Source organism: Copadichromis virginalis, linkage group LG15, assembly GCF_057382275.1.
Source record: "Copadichromis virginalis isolate Kocher_CV1m ecotype Utaka linkage group LG15, C_Virginalis_male_GT1.1, whole genome shotgun sequence".
In the NCBI taxonomy this organism is placed as follows: Eukaryota; Metazoa; Chordata; class Actinopteri; order Cichliformes; family Cichlidae; genus Copadichromis; species Copadichromis virginalis.
In genome coordinates this window covers 4432860-4454846 of record NC_140632.1, presented here as the reverse complement: position 1 = coordinate 4454846, position 21987 = coordinate 4432860, and the positions used below count along the sequence as shown (strand labels likewise).

The window sequence follows — 21987 nt, the reverse complement described above, 5'->3', positions numbered from 1 at the left end:
CATAAACACACCTTCACAGACAGTGTGTTGGCTACTATCCCATCCACTGTGCTCTCGGTAAATGGGTCAAAGTGCTTATCCGGCCGTCTCATAAACTCTGGTTTCAGTCTGTAGCCACATTTCCCATTGTATTCATACATGCCCAGGTTGAGCTGCATTGATAAATCTGTGGGGTGAGGATAGGAACATATTTAAACCTGGATAATGACATAAAAGTGAGAGTGTTTTAGTTTATTCTTCAGTGTGAAGGAATGTGTTTTGGGCTTCCCTCTCACCAATAGTCTGGAAATTGAGAGCCACCAGCTGACAGCCTGCGTTCCAGAACAGCTGAGGGTTGTAGTTGGATGAATCCACTCGAGTGCCTTTAGGGTAGATCCTGCTCAGCTGCAGCTTGTTGTATCTGAACAGAGCTTGTTAAGGGCAAGACTGCATGACCTGCATCTGAAAATACTTTCTAAGTGATGCTACTAAACATCTGCTGGGATTACTACTCCAAAATCACTCACAAACAACATAATCCACAAAAGCAAGTTAAGGAAAAAGCTAAAAGGAACACACTCAGCCTTTGTCTACTATGAAGGGGTAAAATGAGGCTGAAATAACAGGCTATTCTTCAGTTCATCTATGCTTGAAACACCTATGCTCATCTACTCTGAGCTTTTCACCCATCAGCTCCAAAAAATGAGCCCAGACACTCTCAGAAGAAGTTCATTTATTCTCGTGTAACTTTCGATCACTACCAACAGCTCATGACGTTCTCGACACCACAACAGATATAACTATCCCTCTCCTCTATCGCTGCACTTGTGAGCAAGACCTCGAGATACTTGGAGTCCCCCACTTGAGGCAACAACTCTTTCCTCACCCAGCTGAGAACCATGGCATCAGACACTGAAGCACAAATTCTTATCTTAGCAAGGACAGAAAGAGAGATGCTTCGGTATAACCATAGGGATACTCCACAAACTCTACAGGAGATTTGGTCAGCTGCTCTAAAGCTTTGGTCTCGACAAAGGATGACATCTGGTAGCTTCGATTGATCTCTGTGGGTTGAGAGTGGTATAAAATTGTCAGCTTATTTAACAGCGATCTGTTTGTTGCTGCACATTCAGTATTCATTGTTGTTACTGACTTTTGGAAGCCTCAAAGCTGTTAAATTTGACAGGTTGGATGTAGATGACCAAGTTGGACATTTCCTCTGTAGCGAATGCCTCACTGCCTGCTGTGCCCTACACATGGAAGCACACATATTAAAAAACGTACAAATACAAAGCAGCAGAAACGTTACCAAAAAAGTCTGTTAGAATCCTTCTGCAAAGGTTTTATTGATTTTGGAGACACACAATTTGGAGACATGATCATACACTAGAGGACAACTTCAGCACATATAGGCTAAACAGTCTGTTTCCATTATAACCAGGATTTGAACTGATGGCTGTCACCTGCAAGATACCCACCTCATCCATTGATCCCTTTTTACAGTCATCATCATCATCATCTTCGTCCTCGCTTTCGGCCTCCACTTCACCTAGAACGCATGGCACAGACAGGATAGCAGAGAAATGCATGAAACAAAGCTGAAACGAGTGTAAATTGAGTTTTTATTTCTGCCAAATCAATGCAAACGTTGCACAAACACGAACGGAGCCGTCTGTCTTTAAATGGTCTTCATTTACAGCCCACGACTGCCTCCATTACATTTAAAACAGCGACACAAGTAAGGCTCATGCTGGCAGGTCCTAATTTATTGGCGCTCGTAGACAGAGGAAATGAATTTCAATATTGTTTTGGTTGAGCTGACCCAGCCTCTGCACCCACATAATGAGAGATCTGCTTAAGATTTCCCACTGAATCGGAGGTCGCACTGACAGAGGAAATTGATTTTAACGGTGTAATTGTCTGACCTATAGCTTCTGTGCCGGCCTAATGAGGGCTCTACTAAAGATTTAAGTCTCCATCTGAGGTCATGGACTCACCAATAGACTTTCTGCCCTGTGGTCTCAGTGTAAGCTCAGTACCATCAGAGGGCTGTGTGGAGTCTGCCACTTCCTCTTTGGTGGAACCTGCGATTTAAAAACAAAGCACTCACTGAAGATCATCCTCATATTTTTCAGTTCAAAGTTTACTGTTTAGTTTACTCAGTAAATCATCTTAAAAAAAAAAGAAGGTTATTTTACAACATGTATACCAGTTAAAAAGGACTCCTGACTGTTAACTTGTACTGCTTACTTTCCAACACCAGGGGGCAGTGTGTTTTAGCCTAAGAAGAACTTAAGGCTCAACAACCAGGGCAGACTAAAGGTGACATGTTGCTTGGTCCAGTGGAATATGTAGATGGATGTTAAATAAATAGACAAAACAATATATGTTTGGCCACTGCCTGCCACCACCGCTCCAGTTTGCTTCATATTGATTTTCCCAGACTCTGGACCCTGGTGTTTTTAAGATGATGGTGGTGAGAACAGTCTAACATGTCAGTCCATGTTAGACTTAAGTATGGAAATTATTTGAATCATTTATCAGGATAGAAGTGATTGATTACAGGACCATGGATATCCAGCAAAATGTGTCCTAGACTCTCACTGTGGGGGCCATGGGTTCATGTTTCTCCATTCATTTCTCACTCATTTGTAACAACCAAATGATACACATAACATAACTACAGCCAATCACACAGCAGCAACTTGATACATTTAGGCATATAGATATGGCCAAGATGACATTTTGAAGTTCAAAATGAGCATCAAAAAAATGATTTAAATGACTCTGAACTTGGGTCGGACAGGCTAGTCTGAGCATTTCAAAAAATGCTGATCTACTGGGATTTTCCTACAAAACCATCTCTAGGGTTTATGGAGAATCCATATTCATCAAAACATTCATTGACCCAGGTTGTCTTGAACATGTCTACATGCATCAAAGCACTGAGTTGCTGCTAAAAAGAGTAAATATCCAGTCAGCGGCAGCTCTCCGGGAGGAAATGCCATGTTGATGCTAGACGTCAGAGGAGAATGGACAGACTGCTTCATGGTGATTGGAAGGTGTCAGTAACACCGTCATAACCAAGGTATGCAGATGAGCATCTCTGAACAAGAAACACATCGACCCTTAAAGCTGATGGACAGCAACACACACACCGCACACATCTTATCAGCCAAGAACAGGAAACTGAGGCTACAATTCACACGGCCTCGCCAAAAGTGTACAGGAGAAGATTTGAGTTTCGATTTTTTCTTGTGGCTGTCAGCTGGTAGAGTCAGAATTTGGCATAAACAACATGAAAGCATGGATCCAGACTACTTTGTATCAACGGTTCAGGCTGGGGGTGTAATGCTGTGGGGGGTATTTTTTGGCATACTTTGAGATCCCTTAGCACCAAAGCTGACCTGGTGCTGTTGCGAGTGCGTATGTAGTACACAACTGAAAAGGCAAACGTATGAACAAATAGGACCGATATTAGGCAGTTACAGCAAAAAGCAGAGAGCATTTTATACATACACACTCACACACAACTGGCCAGAGTTTAAGATGCCCCGGTTTAAATGTATAATGCCTGCAGGGAGTGCATGCAACAGCCAATAATACCTTCAACTGATGGAGAGGGCCATGAAAGTGATGAATGTTAAACAATAGCACTGTTTTGCTCCAGTGATTCAGTTTCTGGACGGCACAGAGCTCTTGGTCCACAGTACAGAGGGACCCAGATGGTTAGGCTAGCTTTTACACATCTGAAATATCATAACTCAGTGAGCCCATTGTGATTTGATGGCTTTGTTAGTAGAATTTGTGTGTGTGTGTGCGCGTGCGTGCGTGTGTGTGTATTATATTAAAGGTGCAGTACCTGCGCTTGGGGAGGAGGGCTCACACACGCTGGAAGAATCACTGCAGGTGTTAGAAACCTGCTCAGAGAGTTTTTTCTTTGCACTTCCACTTGTCTTGTGGTGTTTCTTTTTGTTTTTCACCAAGATCTTTCCCATCAGCTCCATCGGGCTGGGCAACGGAACGCCAGACTCCAACTAGAGGGAATGTGGAAGGAGAAAGATGCAGTTATAGATGAATGAAAGGTGCTTTCCTACATTAATAATTTCAGATATATTGGATGATGAGAGAACATGAGTTATTTTTCCTGATTAAAATTGTAAATATAAATTTGAGCAAGAGCAAATGCTCCAAAATGCTAATTTATGGGTAAAGATTGCTACAGTGCAATCACAGTTAAGCTGTCTTTTTCTCTTTTTTTGACAAACTAGCTAATTACCAGATGAAAACACTAAAGTTGTTTACTGGAGTGTTCCACTTAAAATGTAAATTTGTGGCTATTACTCTTTTCAAATCCTCTAAGGAAGAGTTCGCTGGTTAGATGCAGCTGGTTAGTAAAAAATGACTGTTTCTGCTGTGAGTGTTATAAACTCGGCTGATGTTATAGCGGAAAAATTCTACGCTTGCAACACCTTAATCAGCTTCCTGCAAGGAAACTAAACATTAAACACAAACGCACGTTCTCTCAAATGAGCTGGACAGAAAGTCGCTACATCTCCAATTTATTTATGGGATACGCTGCTTTTGGATCACAGTGTTTAGGGATAATAATATTTCACTAATGAGCAATTCAGTGGTGCAGAATAAACACACGCACATGCTCAAACTGCTGTGTTTACAACATATCAACTATAAACATAACCTCACTTAAACATATCAAACTTTTACTTGAGCAACTTGAGAATCAAGAGCAACAAAACAGTGATTCATACACCAACTAACGCCAAGATTTTCCTTCTTGTGACCTATTTTCCGCACATGTCTATCTACGCTCTGCTAATGTTGCTGCGGGGGAAATCTTACGACAAAGATTAGCCATCCTGTTTGCATTCACCTCACTGACAGTTACCAGGGAGGAAAAGCAAAATTGGATGGGGCAAGTAATCCTGATTGCACTCAAATGCACCGCACAAAGCCTAATGAAATAAACTCAATCAAGGTTTTCCCCCCCCAAATGTCGAAAACAATTACGCTCAGCTGTGATAAGAAAGTGAAAAGTTCCATTTGGCCACCCTTAACCACTTTCAAGCCTCAGTATCATACTAGTGGTAAAGTGAGAAAGTATTTCCTTGTTTTGTTGCTTCATACGGCGTATCTGCTCCACGATATTTCAGAGCAACGGTTGTGACGTTTAATAAGCTAGATTCAACTGTTTCAAGTTTTCAGTCCAGTCCTTGTCCCTAAACCATTTTCAGTATTTTGCTTGTTACGTTCATTTGTTATAAGACATATGACTATACGACAATTTCACATTACATAAACAGAAATTGTTCAATGAAGGGAATAGTCTTAGCATTTTGTTCCAAGTGCATGCTGGGTATGATAAGAGTATCTGGTCTGGATGTAACATAAGAAAGGGAAGCAAGTTTTTTTTGAATTGGGTCAAATTGTTCTTCAAAATTTAAGCAAATGTTTTAAAATTTCCTCAAAATGTGTAAATTTACTATTAATACTCAAAGTGCTTTTTTCCAATAATACTTTCAGGGAAGTACAACTTTGTTAATAAGTATCTTTACACTGAGGGACTGTGAGTCTTAAATCTTTTAAAAAATGTTGCTTTCTTTTTAACAGGGGATGAACTGTTAAATGTTCGGGTCTATATGTTCAAACAATGTGAGCAGAAGGCGGAGAGGAGTGCTGCATGTCCCGCAAGCGCATGTTAGAGGAAGTAATTAAGTCTTTGTTATGTAAAAGTGTTTTAACTTCAGTTATTGGGATATGGTTATTTATTTTACTCGCCTCCTTACAGCTCCGACAGTTTATAACTTTTGCATCCACATTATTCTCAATCTGGCCTCCTTATGTGTGCTCGTATATCTCCCCTTGCCAGTTATAGTCTGTCTGCAGCTTAAAACTAAGCCCCAACAAGATTAAACAAACCGCAAGACAAATTGTTTAATTCCTTCAAATATTTCATATATTTTACGCAGTTACAATGAAAATGTTTTTCGCCAACACAGTCATTGTCAGCATAGTGAGAGAAGCAAGAAAACAAACGATGAATCAAGCTTTCAAACTGTTTTGTTTTTACTTTGAAAATAAAAGAAAATCACCAGTCGTCATTGTGGGACGCGATTGACAGTTTTGTAAAGTGGAGATGGAGTAGGAGCGCAAGTTTCTAAGAAAACTTTAATCCTCTTAATTCTCACTCTAGGTTGAGCTGGATTTCATCTAGCTGTATTACCCTATCTGCCCCGGTCCCTGTGGGCTTATCAGGCTGATATCCCTTTCGATACGCTGTATACACAGCTGACTCCATGCCAGATGGGAGTGACTGACATTGCTCTCACCTTTCCTAGTTTGTACATGCTCAGTGGTAGAAAGCTCATTCCTCAATGGCACTTTCTCTTTCCATCTTTCTAAATTCTCCCTTGGTGTCTGTCTCCTCATATCTCTCCCCTTCTCCTTCCCTCTGCCACTCCATTCAAAAGGCTTCTCCCTGATAATACTTCAATGTCAAATCCAGTCAGAAGGCTGTAATTCTCAGCGGGCTGTGACTCTGGCAGGCAGCAGTGCTGAAGGAGCTCCCTGCGTGTGTGAGATAATTCTGCATCTTACTCCTGCTGGGAACTTTAGCTGCTCCACAGTGTTGTGCCAAAGGGAATAACGTCATCCCAGGAGAATGACGCGAGAGGAGTAAGCGGTACATTAAAGTACATATATGTGCAGAACTGTTTGCGAGGCATGTTTTCACGTACGCACTGTGAGAAGTGCCTAAAAGTCCTTGCGAGAGTTTGTGTGCAAGTGTCTACATTTGCCTCACGTAAGAGCCTGCGTCATTACACACAAAGACGCCTTGGGGGGGGGAAAGAAGTTTGGCCACAAAGGGACAATGGAAGCTTTTAACTGGTAGTCATGGCAACAGAGGAAAGGCCTGTCTGAGATAAAGGACTGCCAAGAAAAGCCACGTTTAGATTACAGCGGAAAATGCTTCCTTTTAATCTTAAACGGCTTTTGTTTGCAGTCTCTGCTGTGATAACACAGACGTGATAGGGAGGAATAAGCACGATTGCGGGATGATTCGTTAAAAGTTAGCTTCCACGGCTATGTGCGTGTTTAAGAGAAAGTGAAAGTGGCTGAGGCTTCAATGAAAAACAACAGCAGCCGGATATTTTGCCAGGTGCCAAAGGTCACATGGTGTTATGTGTGAGAAAGAGACAAAGAAAACAAAAAGAAAGAAAAACAGAGACACATATATACTAGGGGTGCAACGATACACAAAATTCACGGTTCGGTTCGACACTTTGGTGTCACGGTTCAATATTTTTTCGATACAAAAAAATGTTCATGCTTTTTTAATTTGTCATTTATTAAAATTATAAATATATATTTTAACTCAAAAGTACAGTTTTTAAATTTAATGTTGCTGAAACAACAAAGTAATAAAAAAAAATCTATCTGATCGAGAAATCACTCATCTTTGGAAAGGAGAGTTTATTACAGAGAAATGGCTCTTTCCAAAATAAAAGCTATACTATACACTTCTTCTGGGCTATATTCTCAGCAGCATATTAAACATATCAGGTCCCCATAAGGAGAATCATGTGCTAACGGCTGTCTAAATGACTCGGGTAAAGTTTGTAGCATGCGTGCTTGTTGTTTTTGTCTGCTTCCACTTGTCTTTGCACTAGGATGGTGTCAGTGTAAATGTGCAGTCATATTCATTGTGTTCCCACTAGTGCTGTCAGCGTTAATCTGAAATAACGTTAACGCCACAACACGGCAAATCTCCGTTGACAAGCTACCGCGGATCGCCCCGTGCGTGGGGCTGGACGGCGTCAACACGTTACCGAGCTAACTGCGCTAACGCAGTAGTTCCCACCAATGTAATTGAGCATTGCGTGGCACATCCCGCATACTGTTTTACTTTTGTCCATGACGCGCTTACCTTCAGGGTCATGCTTCACATGAAGACCAAAATAGTTCCAAAGGCCAGATCTGAATGAGGGTGGGGGAGGTTCAATTTGCCATGTTGCAACGAGCTTAGCTTCTGTCTTGCTAGCTTGTGCTGCGCTCAGTGGATCTGCGCTCAACAGTGCAGCCTAGGCGGAGTAGTCGAACGCAGATCCACTGAGCTCTCAACACAGACATCATCGTCAGAAGAAAAGTTGATAAAATAAATTAAAAATTTTGTATTGTTCATACATATGCGTACCGAACCGAAAGCACTGTATCGAACGGTTCAACATCGATACGAGTATCGTTGCACCCCTAATATATAGATATTGCAAAGTCTCAAGACTAATTTCTTTATATTTTGCTTAGAAAATGGGAAACAGGTGCACTGATTTGTTGAAACGTCCATTCATGGAAATACAGTATATAAGGCAAACAACAAAGTTTAAAGTCAATATTTGGTATGACCATGTTTATTCTTCAGCACAGCCTGAACTCTCTTAGGCAAGCTTTCCTGTCAACAAAAGGCTTCTCGAGGGACATTCAAAGCTCTTCTTTGGATGTTGGCTGCCTTCGATAATGTTGAAACAGTGTGCTATCTGTTGCTAATCAGACACTTTCCAGATGGTATTGGATGATGATCCTTTTTTTTGCATTCGCAACTCAATAAATTTTGACAAGTCCCCCAACACCACTGGCTGAAATGCAACCCCAAACAATTTACAATTTGAATTTTTCACTCCATAAGGCCTGTTGCCACAGATTTCTAGTCCAGTTCTGTTGTTTACCTTAAGAATGGCTTCTTGACAGTTACCCATACACTGGGACAGTTTCTGATGAAGCTTCAGTGACCAGTAGATGGATCAACTAAAGGTCCAGATGCATCTCACAGATTCTGTCAAAATGTTTTATCTTTGGTATTTTTCGTAGATTTAACTAGAGAAAATGGAACAAACTATGTGTTTTGCAACAGGTTGCTAGTAACAAAGTGCCTAAGGATACCATTTAAAACAGATTCTTTGCCAAGTTATCTGTATGTGCAGACAAAACACTGGCTGGTCTCTTGTGTTAGATGCCTTTTTTTATGCTTGAATGATTTGTGGGTCAGCATTGAGTGTAAAATCCCAGGAGTCTCTTTGGAAGCAAAATATGAAGCAATGAGAGGGACCTCAAGACTTTTTCACAGTACTGTGTGTGTGTGTGTGTAAGTAACTATGTGAGTTTTTACCTCAAAGAGAACATTTATATGGGCAGCATGGTGAGCAGCAGCGTTCAAGGACATTCATTTCCCTAGTGCACTCATCTGTGTGATAGTATCTTCTGAATGCCTCACTGTTGTTGTATCATATGTGTTCGTGTGTTGGAAAGAGTCAAGCAAGTGTGAATGTGAGCGTGAGCACAAGCAAATGTAGCGGGTGCGTGGAGATCTTATATACTCACAAGATATTTCTCCAGAGGTTCTGTCAGTAATGCGTCTCCAAATATTGACCGGCAATACTCAGCCATCTTAGCCTGCTGCTTTGGTCTGGGAGTCATCACACAAAGACACACACACATACACAATCATGATTTCTCCACTAAATATCAATATCCTGAATATGTATGTTGCCCCAGAGTATCTTGGTGCCATTAAAGATGAAAGGATTCATCAGAAGCATGTCCCTAGCTCTACAGGTGTTTACACAGTTGATAAAAAACAAAGTGGTTGGTTAGACATATTGACAGTCCTGCTGACGGACAGTCCTCATCAATATGCTTAACAGTATGAAGCCTCATTTATGCAAAAATTATATTCACATGCACGGCGTCAATATCCAGTGAATATTTGTTTATGTTCTTCTGCTCTTCAGTTGCGACACAGATATTTGTCTGTCTCAGTCTGACTTTAATACTTTACTCTGCCGTCTTTTTGCACTTACTGTCTGATTGCGGTCTCATGACTGTTGTCGTGATGTGCTGTCAGTGTTTCAGCAGACAACTGAGCTAATGATGGACAAGTCCCAGGGAAACCAGTCAGCACATGGATTTCCATAGATTCCTGTTCACACTGACTCTGACTGTTACCATGTAATATGTTAGCATATTTCTGGAAAGTGTTATATATTAGCTTCACATAGTATAATTCATTCAAATATGTGTGGGACAACAATGCAACTCTATACTAGAGTCTATAAATATAAGTGATAGGCAAATTTTTTCCTTAGAAGGTCTAAACTGACTTTGATACAGTAACCAAAGGCCTGACACAGAACAATCAAATAAAAACTCCTCTGCGTCAGTCTGCTATATAATCAATTTAAATGCGAGATATATTTTTATAATACTGAAAGAAGAAAACCTTGGTTAATACTTTATTTATGAACAGATTCTGTATGTAAGTTCCCCCATACATATTAACTACCTGGAGGGGCTGATATCAGTGACCACCAAGTATATTTCAGAACGTAATCAATTTGCTATTGTGTAATACCCGCGCTCTTAATTTGAAAGTTTAGTCACTGCAAATAAGTTAGCACCAGGCATTCCTGTCTCCTGTTTCCCTGTCGGCAGGCTTTTGTGAGACTCATCTCTGTGTTCAACAGACTCTAACTCAACTGTCTCAAACTGCAGCTGGTAATGGCACCCCTTAATCTCCCCTGAAGACCCTCTGTGAGTTGGAGGAGCAGCTGGTTGAAGCAGCTGGAGGAGCAACCTCAGTAGCTCACTGAGAACGGGAGTAGAACGAGGAGTACTCTCTATAAAGTGAAGATGCTGCATGTTTGATTCCATCCAAGCGACGGGAAACTCAGAGGAGCAACAGCTTCTTAGTTTTTGCCACAAAGCATATTTCTGCATTATGTATTCATGCATTTAATGAAACATGGGTGCACCTCCTTCCACACGCACCCAGCTCCAGCTTTTGACTTTTGAGATGTCAGCGGACAGCTTGAGATGGTCCACAGTTCAGTAACTGCACCCATGTGTAATACATAAATCCTTTTGAAACTGTATTAAGCTTATTGTCGAATACAACAAATGGAAAACTGCCTAATTTAGTGGAATGCATTTACTTTTAAATTAAAGTTTCACAGGACACAGTATATAACATTTTGTTACAATGATGTATCTGGGTATACCTGAGAAACTGCTTACACGTATCTTTAGATTTCTATTTTGACTGCTTCCAGTACCCATAACACCAGTGCAAGAATAATACCCAAACATCAAGCGGTTCATTAAGAAACTTGCCACTGACGACTCACGTTGACCACATAGCGACTGAGATAGCAAAACATCAGGCTGCCATTGTGTTCTTTGAGCACGAGTCAAAGAACAGAAAGTGCAACATGTCACATGTTGAATCAACATAGGCAGCGCACATGTAAAGATAATTCTGGCACAATTGGAACCTCTTAAGGCAACAAGGTAAACTGTTAACTTACGAGTCCACGTGATTCTCAAAGGACAGGATGATGGGGAAAGGCGAGGTCTTGAAGGCACACTCTGCTATAGCTTCAATTACCTCCTAAATACCCAAACACAAAGAATACAAAATATACCTGTAAATTACAACATAGGCTCAGTGTTGGATCATTATCTAATTAATGTCATACATAATGAAAACACAGGAGTTTGCTACTGGTTTCCAAGAATTACTAAAATGCCCTTAAAAGAAATATCGAAACCTTTTGAAGTCATTAACTACAGTGACATTGTTTTGTCTATGAACCTGAATACAACAATGTGAACAAAAATCCCATACAGTAGGTCATCGATTGCAGGTATTTAAATAAATGGGAGCTGAGCGATATTGTTGAATCATTCCCCAACTCTGCTGAAGACAGTTCAACATCCGATATTAGATTTCTAAGCCACTCATTGTCTGAGTCAATTACACCATCATTAACAATAGTGGCAGTTCAGTAAAAGCCTTCATTTCCTCCAATAAAAATCTTTGTCTGTAACTCAACCCCTTCAATCTGTAGCTCTCTTCCATCTTTTACAACTCTTCTCTTTTTGCATTTCACTCTCAGACTAATTGCATTAGGCTTGTTCTGCTTCTTCTGTTACTTTCATTAGATCTAAATTTCCTCCATCAATCAGTTCACCCATTTCTTTCTTCTTTTGTCTTGACACTACTCTGCCCTTAAATTTTCATGCCCTTCTCCTCCTATGAAAGCATCTCGTCGTCAGTTAATTGCCCCTCGGTGCTTCTCTTTCTAGGGTTATTCAGCGCATCCCTGTTTCTTACGATTTGCCATCTGCTCCTTGCATGCCCCACTTTTTGCTTTTTCTATCTCTTCTTCGGTCTATACTTGTCTGTTGAAATGTGTTTTTTTAAATATATATAGTTGTGGTGAGGTTTACTATTGCCCTGATGTCAATCAAAGCAAAGGGAAATTAATTAAATGAATTAAATCAAACAGTTTGTAAACTCTTCTCTTCACTCCCCTTAGTACAGCATTTCCCAGGGAGCATTGTTTGTTAGTTTTGACCATGATCACACTTAGAAGTGTGTCTGCATTTTTATTTTGCAAGTATTTATCCATTTTTTGTCAGTCGACCATTTTTAAGGTCTGCAAAAGAGTAGCAGAACAAGAAAGAACCACAGTTAGCTCCTAGATTAAGAGCTGTAGACACATGGTTGCACGCCTCCAAATCCTCAGATGGGTTCTTTTTATTAAAATAATTCAGTTTATTTGACACCAGTGACCACATGTGTCACCAGATCAATAAAGACTGAAATCCTCCTTAAGTACGTACAAAATATTGACACATCAATATACTGTATTGCATCCCTGAGGGATAAGTTATTGAAATTTTTATTAGAAAATGCAGGCTGGATGAATCCCCCCTCTTTGTGTGGGAGGAAATTGTGGGGAAAAAGTGGACAGACACATCCAGTATCACAGAATCAGTGTGCTATCTATTTACACCTACAGGCCAGTGGACACTCTTTCAGTGATGAGGATGTACACATCCTGGACAGGAACGCTGGTTTGAGTGGGGAGTCAAGGAGGCCATTTACGTGAAAAGGGCAATACCATCTGTGAATCGAGGAGGGGGGCTAAGGGTCCATCTTTCATCATCTTACAATGCTGTGATTGCAGTCATTCCCCAACTCTCTGTGAATGGTACTCATGGCCATTGATTAATGAGCTTTGATCAGTGGTTGTTGATCAATGGTCATGAGATTTTACATATTAATGATCAAGGAACTGACCTCCCAGCCCATTGTTCATTCAGTGGGCTGGTTTCAGTCATTGTGCAAATGTACTGTTTATAGGACTGGGGAAACCTGCAGTCAGCTGAGACTGAAGAAGTCATTTGGATGAGTGACGAAACATTTCTCCCATTGAAAACGATACTTCCAGATGAACAGAATCAACCTTTTGAGACTGTACTGTATCATGATTTTATAGTCAACAGAGCCACCATGTCCTGAAGGATTTTACAGTAAAGATAACACACAGAATTTATATATATATATATATATTAGAAATAAAGGTATCTACATCTAAGTTTCTAAATCTTTGTTAACCAATTCATTTTGCATCTTCAAAAGTACCGTGTTCAAGATCTAACCACTAAATGTCAGTAGATCGCAGTCATCTGAGTACTTTTGCTGCCGTTCATCTGTAGTGTGTGCAGGCTGACAGTCGGCTGCTTATTTCAGTTGGTGTACATGTCTATTTACTCCCGAGGAGGCTGTAAAAACTTTGTTAAGGAAGTCTGATGAGTCAGTGAAGCTCACTTCCGACAGCGACACTGAGGTGACTTGAGGATATCCTAAACTTTTCTGTCAGCCTTTGTTAGCTGCTTTTAGCTAGCATTAGTAAAGCTTTATTTGAATAACTTCTCACACGATGTAATAACATAATAAAACTGTTTATACGAGGGAAAGTGTGATTTTTAGGACACTCCAGCTGAAGATTAGCTAGCATAATGTTAGCTTATAACCATATGCTGTTGTTTAGCCGGCTCGTGGTCAGCTTTCTGGAATGGGGAGGCTCGCATATTTAATCTGCTTGCAATAAGTAACTGTGACAATATCTGGAATAAATAAGAACCTGTTTGAACATTTTTGTGTGTTAGAGCTCTGACTTCTGCTCAGGAGATGAGGCGTGAAGTGAGGAGGGAGAAGGTGACTTTTTTCCAGACATTGGTGTTCTGGGAATCCATCCTAGCTCGGAAACCGTCCTTCAGCTATTGTAAATATTTCTAATGGTTAGAAATATTTAGAGTTGGTCAGAAGTCACCGTCAAATAATCATATGGGTAGGATGACTTGCCAAAGTAGGACGGTTTCTCAGAACACTGGTCTGTTGTCCTTTGCGTTTTCACTTGTTTGGTGATAGGGACCCCTTTTCAGATGATAAATTATAGGTATGATGTTCATATTTTGAATCAATCCACGGCATGTGAATGCCTGTGGGTTCTCTTCTTCTCTGCCTTTGGCGTGCCACGTACAGTATGTGGCCGGTCTGTCCATTTTGGCCACTGTCTTTATGATGGCAGGACAACGTGGTGGCTTTCACAAACCAGATTAGATTAATTCTGAGTTTATGACAATGGATCCGTTTATTGGAAGATGAAATAACACAGAGAAATGGTAAATGGCCTGTACTTGTATAGCGCTTTACTAGTCCCTAAGGACCCCAAAGCGCTTTACACATCCAGACATCCACCCATTCACACACTGGTGATGGCAAGCTGCATTGGAGCCACAGCTGCCCTGGGGCACACTGACAGAGGCGAGGCTGCCGGACACAGGCGCCACCGGGCCCTCTGACCACCACCAGTAGGCAATGGGTGAAGTGTCTTGTCCAACGACCGAGACTGTTCAAGCCGGGGCTTGAACCAGCAACCTTCCGATTACAAGACGACCACCCAACTCTTGAGCCACGATCGCCCCGATCCACGATCGCCCCGATCCACGCTCGCCCCGATCCACGCTCGCCTCCCAGTGTGTACAATATTCTTTTTTTCTGTTAAAGCTTCTGCATTTTGTTGTAAAACTGAGTACGTTTACATGGCTAACAGCATATTCAGCTGGCCTGAAAGAACTCTTTGAGAATTTTTTAAAGATAAAATGTGGAGAAATCCTGCATCTAGAATATGTGAATTTATGCATTTTTTTTTAAATTTATAAGCTTTTCAGTGTTCTTCTCTTTAGATATTTTTAAACCTGATTTAGTAATGGATAAACCAAATTTATTTACAAGTTATTTAATTCTAAGTTTAAATTTAATAACACAGCATTGTTAAATTAACCCTAACAGTTGGGTTAGTAGCAGTGGGTGGATGATCTGCTGAGCAGAATACCCTTCCGTGAAAACGTTCCCTTTGCTTCCCAACCCCCAACCAAGCCCTCCCGTATATCACCATCACCGTCTCTCCTTGTGTTACCTTGAAGGAGATTTCAGTTGTCATGGTGAAGCCATGGGTGATAACAGGCTCTTCTTCTGTGGTGCGACCCTTCCAACAGTCCAGTTCAATGCAGCGGCACCCAGAAAGGAGGACCTGTTTGTACATCTCGACCGAAGAGTTGCCTGCGAGCTGGCCGGCTGCACCGAACACACGAACACAAAAAACAGCTCTTACAGGTATCGGCTAAGTTGATCCAAAAAGAAACAGGATGCCCACAAAAGCACATCCTCCCACTTTTCACTTTTCATTAACTGTATTGTTCGTCACATGCAGTAAAAACAATACAACTGTCGTTATCTGAAGCAGGCAAATCTCATCACCCTGTCACCATTAGCGAAGCAATTATCTCTTCACATTAGCAGCATGTTTCCACAAAATAAGTGGAAGTGTGTTAAAGTGAGAGGCAGCTATGTTCTCACTTGGTGTGATGCCATTCATTTACTTCACTCTTTTCTCATTTTTTCTCTCAAAAACTTGTTTAATTGACATCTTTAAGCAACTCCATGAGGTGAAATATTTCCTCACAATTACTTTAATTTTAAAATGTAATTTATGATGGGTCAATAACATGAAATGCTTGTCCTGTTATCAAACTAATGATTCTGCATGGCTCTTTTTGTGTGTGAAGTTGTGAAACACAAATGCCTCATGGACAGAAATAGACTCCACATTGCAACACGCTTCTGCTCCCTATTAGAATAGCATAGTATGAGTCACTATGAAAATACCTAAAGAAAAACACAGTTCGTGAGGAGAAAATTAAAAGACCTCGTGTTTGTTTTTCTCATTTCTTCATTTCACCAGCTATGAGGCTGGGCTATTACAGAAAATTCAATTTTTTCCAATTGCTGCCGAAATCTGATCCACTTCAAAGATTCAATGCTCTTCAGTTCCCCCCAGAATAGATTTGAATAGATGAATTCTAATATCCATTGAAGAGAAAATGGCCTCTCTATTGTGCCAGCCATGCTTGTGCACCGCAGGGAGTTACTTTGACTACCAGTCCAAAGAAATATTTAACTCATGAATATCAATGAATCAAGTATCATGGCATGACTTGATTGGATAACCTCTTGAGAAGTAACACAAGAAAGGGAGCCTGATATGCAAGGGTGCATTTGATTGACTGACCCACGAGGTATAAAGTTGAGTGTATTCACTTCAACCATAATTGTATTTCTAAATGAACGACTGATCTTTTCATTTATGGGAGAATAAAGGATCTCCCTGTGCAATCAGTCAGGAGGAAAATCAAGTTGAACGTGATTGCGCAAGCAGACCGATAGAAGAAGTTTTAACGTGTGTACGTGCTTACCTGTGAGGTATGTGTTGTGTGAGGAGTTGATGAAATAGTGAGAGAGGGGAAAGGTCATGTCTTCACTCTGGTCCAGCTTCTCAGGAGGAATGATGCTGTTCTCTTCTGCATTCAGGTACCTGGTGAAGCCTTCTGCTGAGATCTGACCTGCATGAACACAACAGCAGTCAGCATCCTAAGCGTGAAAACATTGTTTTTGGTTCAAGCGTCCAAATCTAATTGTATTGTGATGTTCTCTGTTTTTCCAGATGGCAACAATTTCCACAAAAAAGACTACAAAACAACAATGAGCTGATTTGCTAACTGTGTATTTAAAGCTTGATACAGATTATTCTGTACATTGTTCATTTTCACACCTAAAGTTTATTTACTTTGGTCCAAATCAGTTGATGAGTTTGTAGACTTGTGTCTTTTTCCTGTGGTTTAGTTTCTTTTCACACAGAAAAAACAAGTAAACTCCAGGTGAGCTCAACTGCGTCACTGCAAACCACATGAGAACGCTCACTTCAGTTATTAGTCAGATGAGTCTGGAGCGTTAGGAACAAAAGTAAACTTGTCCAGAAAGGTGTTCTGGACAAGTCGATAACACAGAGAAACTCTCTGCGCATCTGTGCTGCTCTGCTGGATCGCAGAATAGAAAACACACCAGGCTACAGGAAGGTGTTTAGGTCACACTCGAAGCGTACACCTGGCGGTTGGGTCGATTGAGTTTTCACTACAAATGAACCGCTCTGGATTCCTCGGCCTCAGTCCAATTCCAAACAAACTCCAAAGCAGTTTGGGATCCAATAACTCAGATTACCTTGTTCACATCTGCACAAACGAACCGCAACAAGGAGGGAAAATATCAGAGTAGAAGTAAACTAAAAAGTGCAGGTGTGCTGTTCCACGCGCTTCACTGTTCACTGCAGTGATCATCTTATCTGCTTTTTCTTGAGTCATCTGACTCAGTATAGAGCTATCTGCCAAATCTTGCAGTTATTCTGATTTGAAGAAAATTTGCAGATGCCTAAAGTTTTAGAAATTTATTTAAAAGTTAAATCACAGAATTGTCTCGATTTTCCAGTGGAAATTAATGGGCAAAGGGGCTGAGTGCCAAAGACAGGGTAAGGAAGATGTAAAGTACTGGCAGATGGAGTAACATAATGTTGGAATTTAATTTTCTTAATGAGATTTGTCACCGTGTTAAACATTAAGAATGCCTTATCCTTTTAACTGCACAAGCTAAAATATGGTGCGTGGCATATGGTGGCATATGTGTCACAGATTTTTTTCCCCACCCTTTGCAATGCCTTACATGAAATTTTTAACAAACTGCAACATAACTGAACATGGCTATGAGAACATTTGCGTGTTTTTGTCAGTCACTTTTTATAAAAACATTATTTCCAATGGAGGTGAATGGACTGGCATCCCCGTTCACCTGTGACTTTAATAAAATAAAAGCAACTTTTGTTTTCTGTAAACATGTGCCTGCATTGTTCTCCACCTTTAACCTCCTAAGACCCGAACTGTTTCATGGCATGCATTTTTAATTTCTCTTTGCTATTTGGGCTGATTGGGACCTGATGAATGTAAAAACAGAGAATTACGTAATTTTTTAAACCTGCTTTAAATTTCGATAGAACAGCGGCAGTATAATGTCCTCTTAAGTGGATATCAAGCCCTTGTAGAGCAAAATTTGGTATTTTGGTCTAGACAACCTAAAATGTGATGTCCACATATGTGAGCGCCAGGTCCTAGGAGGTTAAAGCATTACAGTGGGTGTGAGACTGATGGTAAATGTCTTTCTTTCGTTTCATTTAGGGAAACTCGTTGTTTCCTTTAGGGCTATCCCTCAATGTTTTCCTACTCTAGTTAAATACTGTGTTACAGTACATGCTTCTAATTATTAAAATTCAAGTCTGAAAAGGCTCCCTTTGCTCAGCAGGTAGATTAACATATAAATGTACTTTTCTCCATTTCAGGCTCCACTAGCTTCGGCTAATATTGCTATTATCACTAAGTAATACAGTGATCTGATGAAGCTAAGCTGCCCATGGAGCTGTTCCTTCCTCGTTGTTGATTGGTAGTCACGGTCACTCATGATAAGCTTTGCCTGTTGGCTGCCATCACTCAGCTAATCTTCACTGAATGTGCTTGAGAAAGTGAATAACACTGAATAAATAAGTAATAAGCGGTTGATGAAAAGCTCCACATCTCCATCCACACGAGATCATATTTCCATACGCATTACCATACACATCAAACACCTTGCCTTCATGAATTAAATTTTGAACATATAGTTGCTGCTCAAAGCAAAATACTTCCTCCACCTGCCTACACACACACACACACACACACACACACACACACACACACACACACATACACACACACTTACTTGAAATTACGCTAAATATGCTAAGTGATGCAAGCTTGACGGGTGCAGCAGGTCCCTCTGGCCACTTTATGCTAATTAATGCGGTGCCGCCCTCTGCAGAGTTGCTGGACTAATTAACGCTAGCTGCTGTCTGTGACATCTGAGCTCTGTCGCACTCAGCGTCTTACTCCCTGCTGACTCCCAGGATCTCCCTTCGCCTGGCTGAGGTCTAACCTTTGTATCACACATTCCGTGCAGACAAAGAGTTTCCCCATCTCTCAAGACATTTGTAGGTCAAACACGGAAAAATTGTGTTGACACGGCTGGGATTGTAATGCAGCCGAACCAGAGTGGGAACATACAAGTGCTACTCTCAAGGTGAAACCTGAGAAGAAATTCTACAGGAAGATTTGAGCCAAGTAAAACTTTAGCTACCGGTCACAATAACGGCTCATACTGAGAGGAGAGGAAATTGGACACAGAGATGGATTCTGAATTTCACCCGTAAGACTAGAGAGCTTCCTCTCTACCATTCAAGTGAATAAGCCAACTATCCACTCTTGAATTATGAAAAATTCTCCAAGTGTCTCGTTTCATTTTGTATTTCATTCATCTTCCTTCAAACGATGTCATAACATCTGAGAGAGCACAGACTGAAACAGTCACAGAAAGTGATTCAGCAGTGAAGACATGAATGAGAGGTATAAAATAAAAAAATAAACAAAATCTCCAAGTCACAAATGGAGAAAGTGAAACATTAAAACGTTTAATAAAGACTAAAACTCTTCACCATCATTAATACACACATTTCTGGAGCACATTTAGTTAAAGCATATGGTTTTCTGTTTATCCATCAACAGGGGGGCTTTTTACCCCGAGCTAAACACAGACTGCGTATCTAAAATTTTCATGCCACCTAAAATCCACGTATGTTTTTACGAACATGAGTGTCCTTGAAAGAGGAGAAACTATGTTTATGTGTATGTGTGTGTGTGAAGGTTGCATGTGGAGCTCTGGACCCCTCTGCAGAGCAGATGGCAGCACTTCCTCCGGCTAGATAAATACTTCACGTGGGGAAATCTGTCACTGGGACAGGGAAGGGCATGCTTCCAGAGAGCCTGGGACAGGATGAACACACAACATCACAGTATGAGCACATGGCTGTGATCAGAGTCAAACATTAGGCAGTCAGGATGGATATGTGTGCTTTAAAAAATGACTTTTAACTAATTTAAGGACCCGTGATTTATTCGGTCACATGTGCAAACAGAGTAAAGTAGGCACTTTATTCAGGGGAGATTATTAAAAAGACAAAGCTTCTAGTTTAGTATAGTTTCCATAAAATGTTTAGATAATCATTCTCTTCTTGCACCAAAGACATTTTTTTGAATTCCTGACACAAAAGCATTATTTAATCCTCCAGATCTCCAGCATAATGACAAAAAGTATTAATAAGCAGCTTTATATGGAAAAATGCTGTATTCTACTGCTCTGCCATATGGACCCCTTCGTAAAAACCACCTGTTATGTTCACTTGACTGCTTTCTTATCTTTTTTCAGCTTACTACTTACTCTCAGCGACTACATCGAGGTAACCATTCAAGCCACCGATACTTCTGTCGAAACCTTCACTCAATCCTTTAGTAAAATTTGAATTTATGTCGCAGCTGAGCTTATCACAGTTTGATTTGAGGTAGAAGTCACGTGACATACCGTTAACTTTAACTGCAAGTGCATTTTGTTTTTACATATAGATAGGCAAACGTGTTAACCACTACACTAACACACCAAAAGACAAACCTGAAAAAAGAAGATAAGAATTAGGTTCATAGTATCTGACTCCTGGAAGCTCTGTGATGAATTATCAATCTGTATTCCAACTCCTTCTCCACCACAACCCTCCTTGAATACGTAGCTAAGAAATCGGGTGCATTGATGACTTCCCAGCTTTAACAGTTTTTGATGTTTTAAGCCCTGAAGGAGAAAATATACTAACAAAACTAAACATATAGAGTAAATAATCTAAATACAGCTATAGATGGCATATTCAAAGGCAGCGATTGGTTTGACACTATGGGGAGAAAAATCAACCCAGCATTTTGCTCATAATAAACCGTACACGGCGTACGATAACTCATCCATTTTGGCACAGTTGTGTAAGATGCTTTTCTAGCACAGATAAAATTTGAATTGGCAAATATAAGACCTTGCTGCCTGATATCTGGAGTGTGATGTTTTCCAGTACTGGCAGCTCTGGGTCTACTGACACTTGAGACATCATGAAAGCACAGCATGTCCAGGAGTGCTGGCTCACCAAGACGCATCCATCTCATTTCTTTATATATTATTCTGTATCACTCCTAATACTCTAAATATTAAAACTAAAGTCCTTCTATTAATTAAGATGGTTGACATCTATATACAATTTAAACCTGGGAATGAAAAAAAGAGGAGTGCGTTTAAACAACAACAACAACAACATGTTACCGCTTAGACAACATATAGGTCACATTAAGCAAATCAGCAATTAGGAAGCCAACACACATAATAAAGTGAAATGATAGCAGATCAAGAAATGGTGCTGAAGTCCTGCACATAAAACTAAAAAATGAACTGTAGGTTTATACGTTTTAGATTTACTGCAGTTTAATCCTTTGAAAGGAACCAGGCAAACTATTTATTGCCCTTTCAATTTTAGGTACAAAGCCTTGCATTATATTACACAGACAGATAAAGACATGTGAAGAAGAAAGCCTTCGCCAGAGTCTGGGAAAAACTGCTTCCAGTGAAATTAAAAGGGTAAATAGCACTTGAATAACTGATCGTCAGGAGGTGGGAAGGTTTTGGCACTTTGCTGGTCTGGAGCATTCAAATATGTGTTAACTCAATGCCACACTCCTCCCAGGAGTGGACATCCCAGAAAATTCATCCCAAGGACTGCAATACTCTGTATTCTCTGAGTATTG

The 21987-nt window shown here is 40.5% G+C and overlaps 1 protein-coding gene across 2 annotated transcripts in view; it reads right to left on the bottom strand.

Annotated features, from left to right (window-relative positions):
- The window catches only part of plcb1l (phospholipase C beta 1-like), a 128620-nt gene that overhangs the window by 23320 nt on the left and 83313 nt on the right, over positions 1–21987 (bottom strand). For both annotated transcript variants that reach the window (XM_085431423.1, XM_085431424.1), the window contains exons 10-20: positions 16660–16806; positions 15324–15481; positions 11358–11440; positions 9376–9460; positions 3842–4016; positions 1977–2063; positions 1458–1528; positions 1133–1229; positions 959–1043; positions 276–400; positions 12–166 (exon numbers count right to left, since the gene is read on the bottom strand). In XM_085431423.1, coding sequence (XP_085287549.1) covers positions 12–166; positions 276–400; positions 959–1043; positions 1133–1229; positions 1458–1528; positions 1977–2063; positions 3842–4016; positions 9376–9460; positions 11358–11440; positions 15324–15481; positions 16660–16806 — 1268 coding nt within the window. The remainder of the gene's footprint in view (positions 1–11; positions 167–275; positions 401–958; positions 1044–1132; positions 1230–1457; positions 1529–1976; positions 2064–3841; positions 4017–9375; positions 9461–11357; positions 11441–15323; positions 15482–16659; positions 16807–21987) is intronic.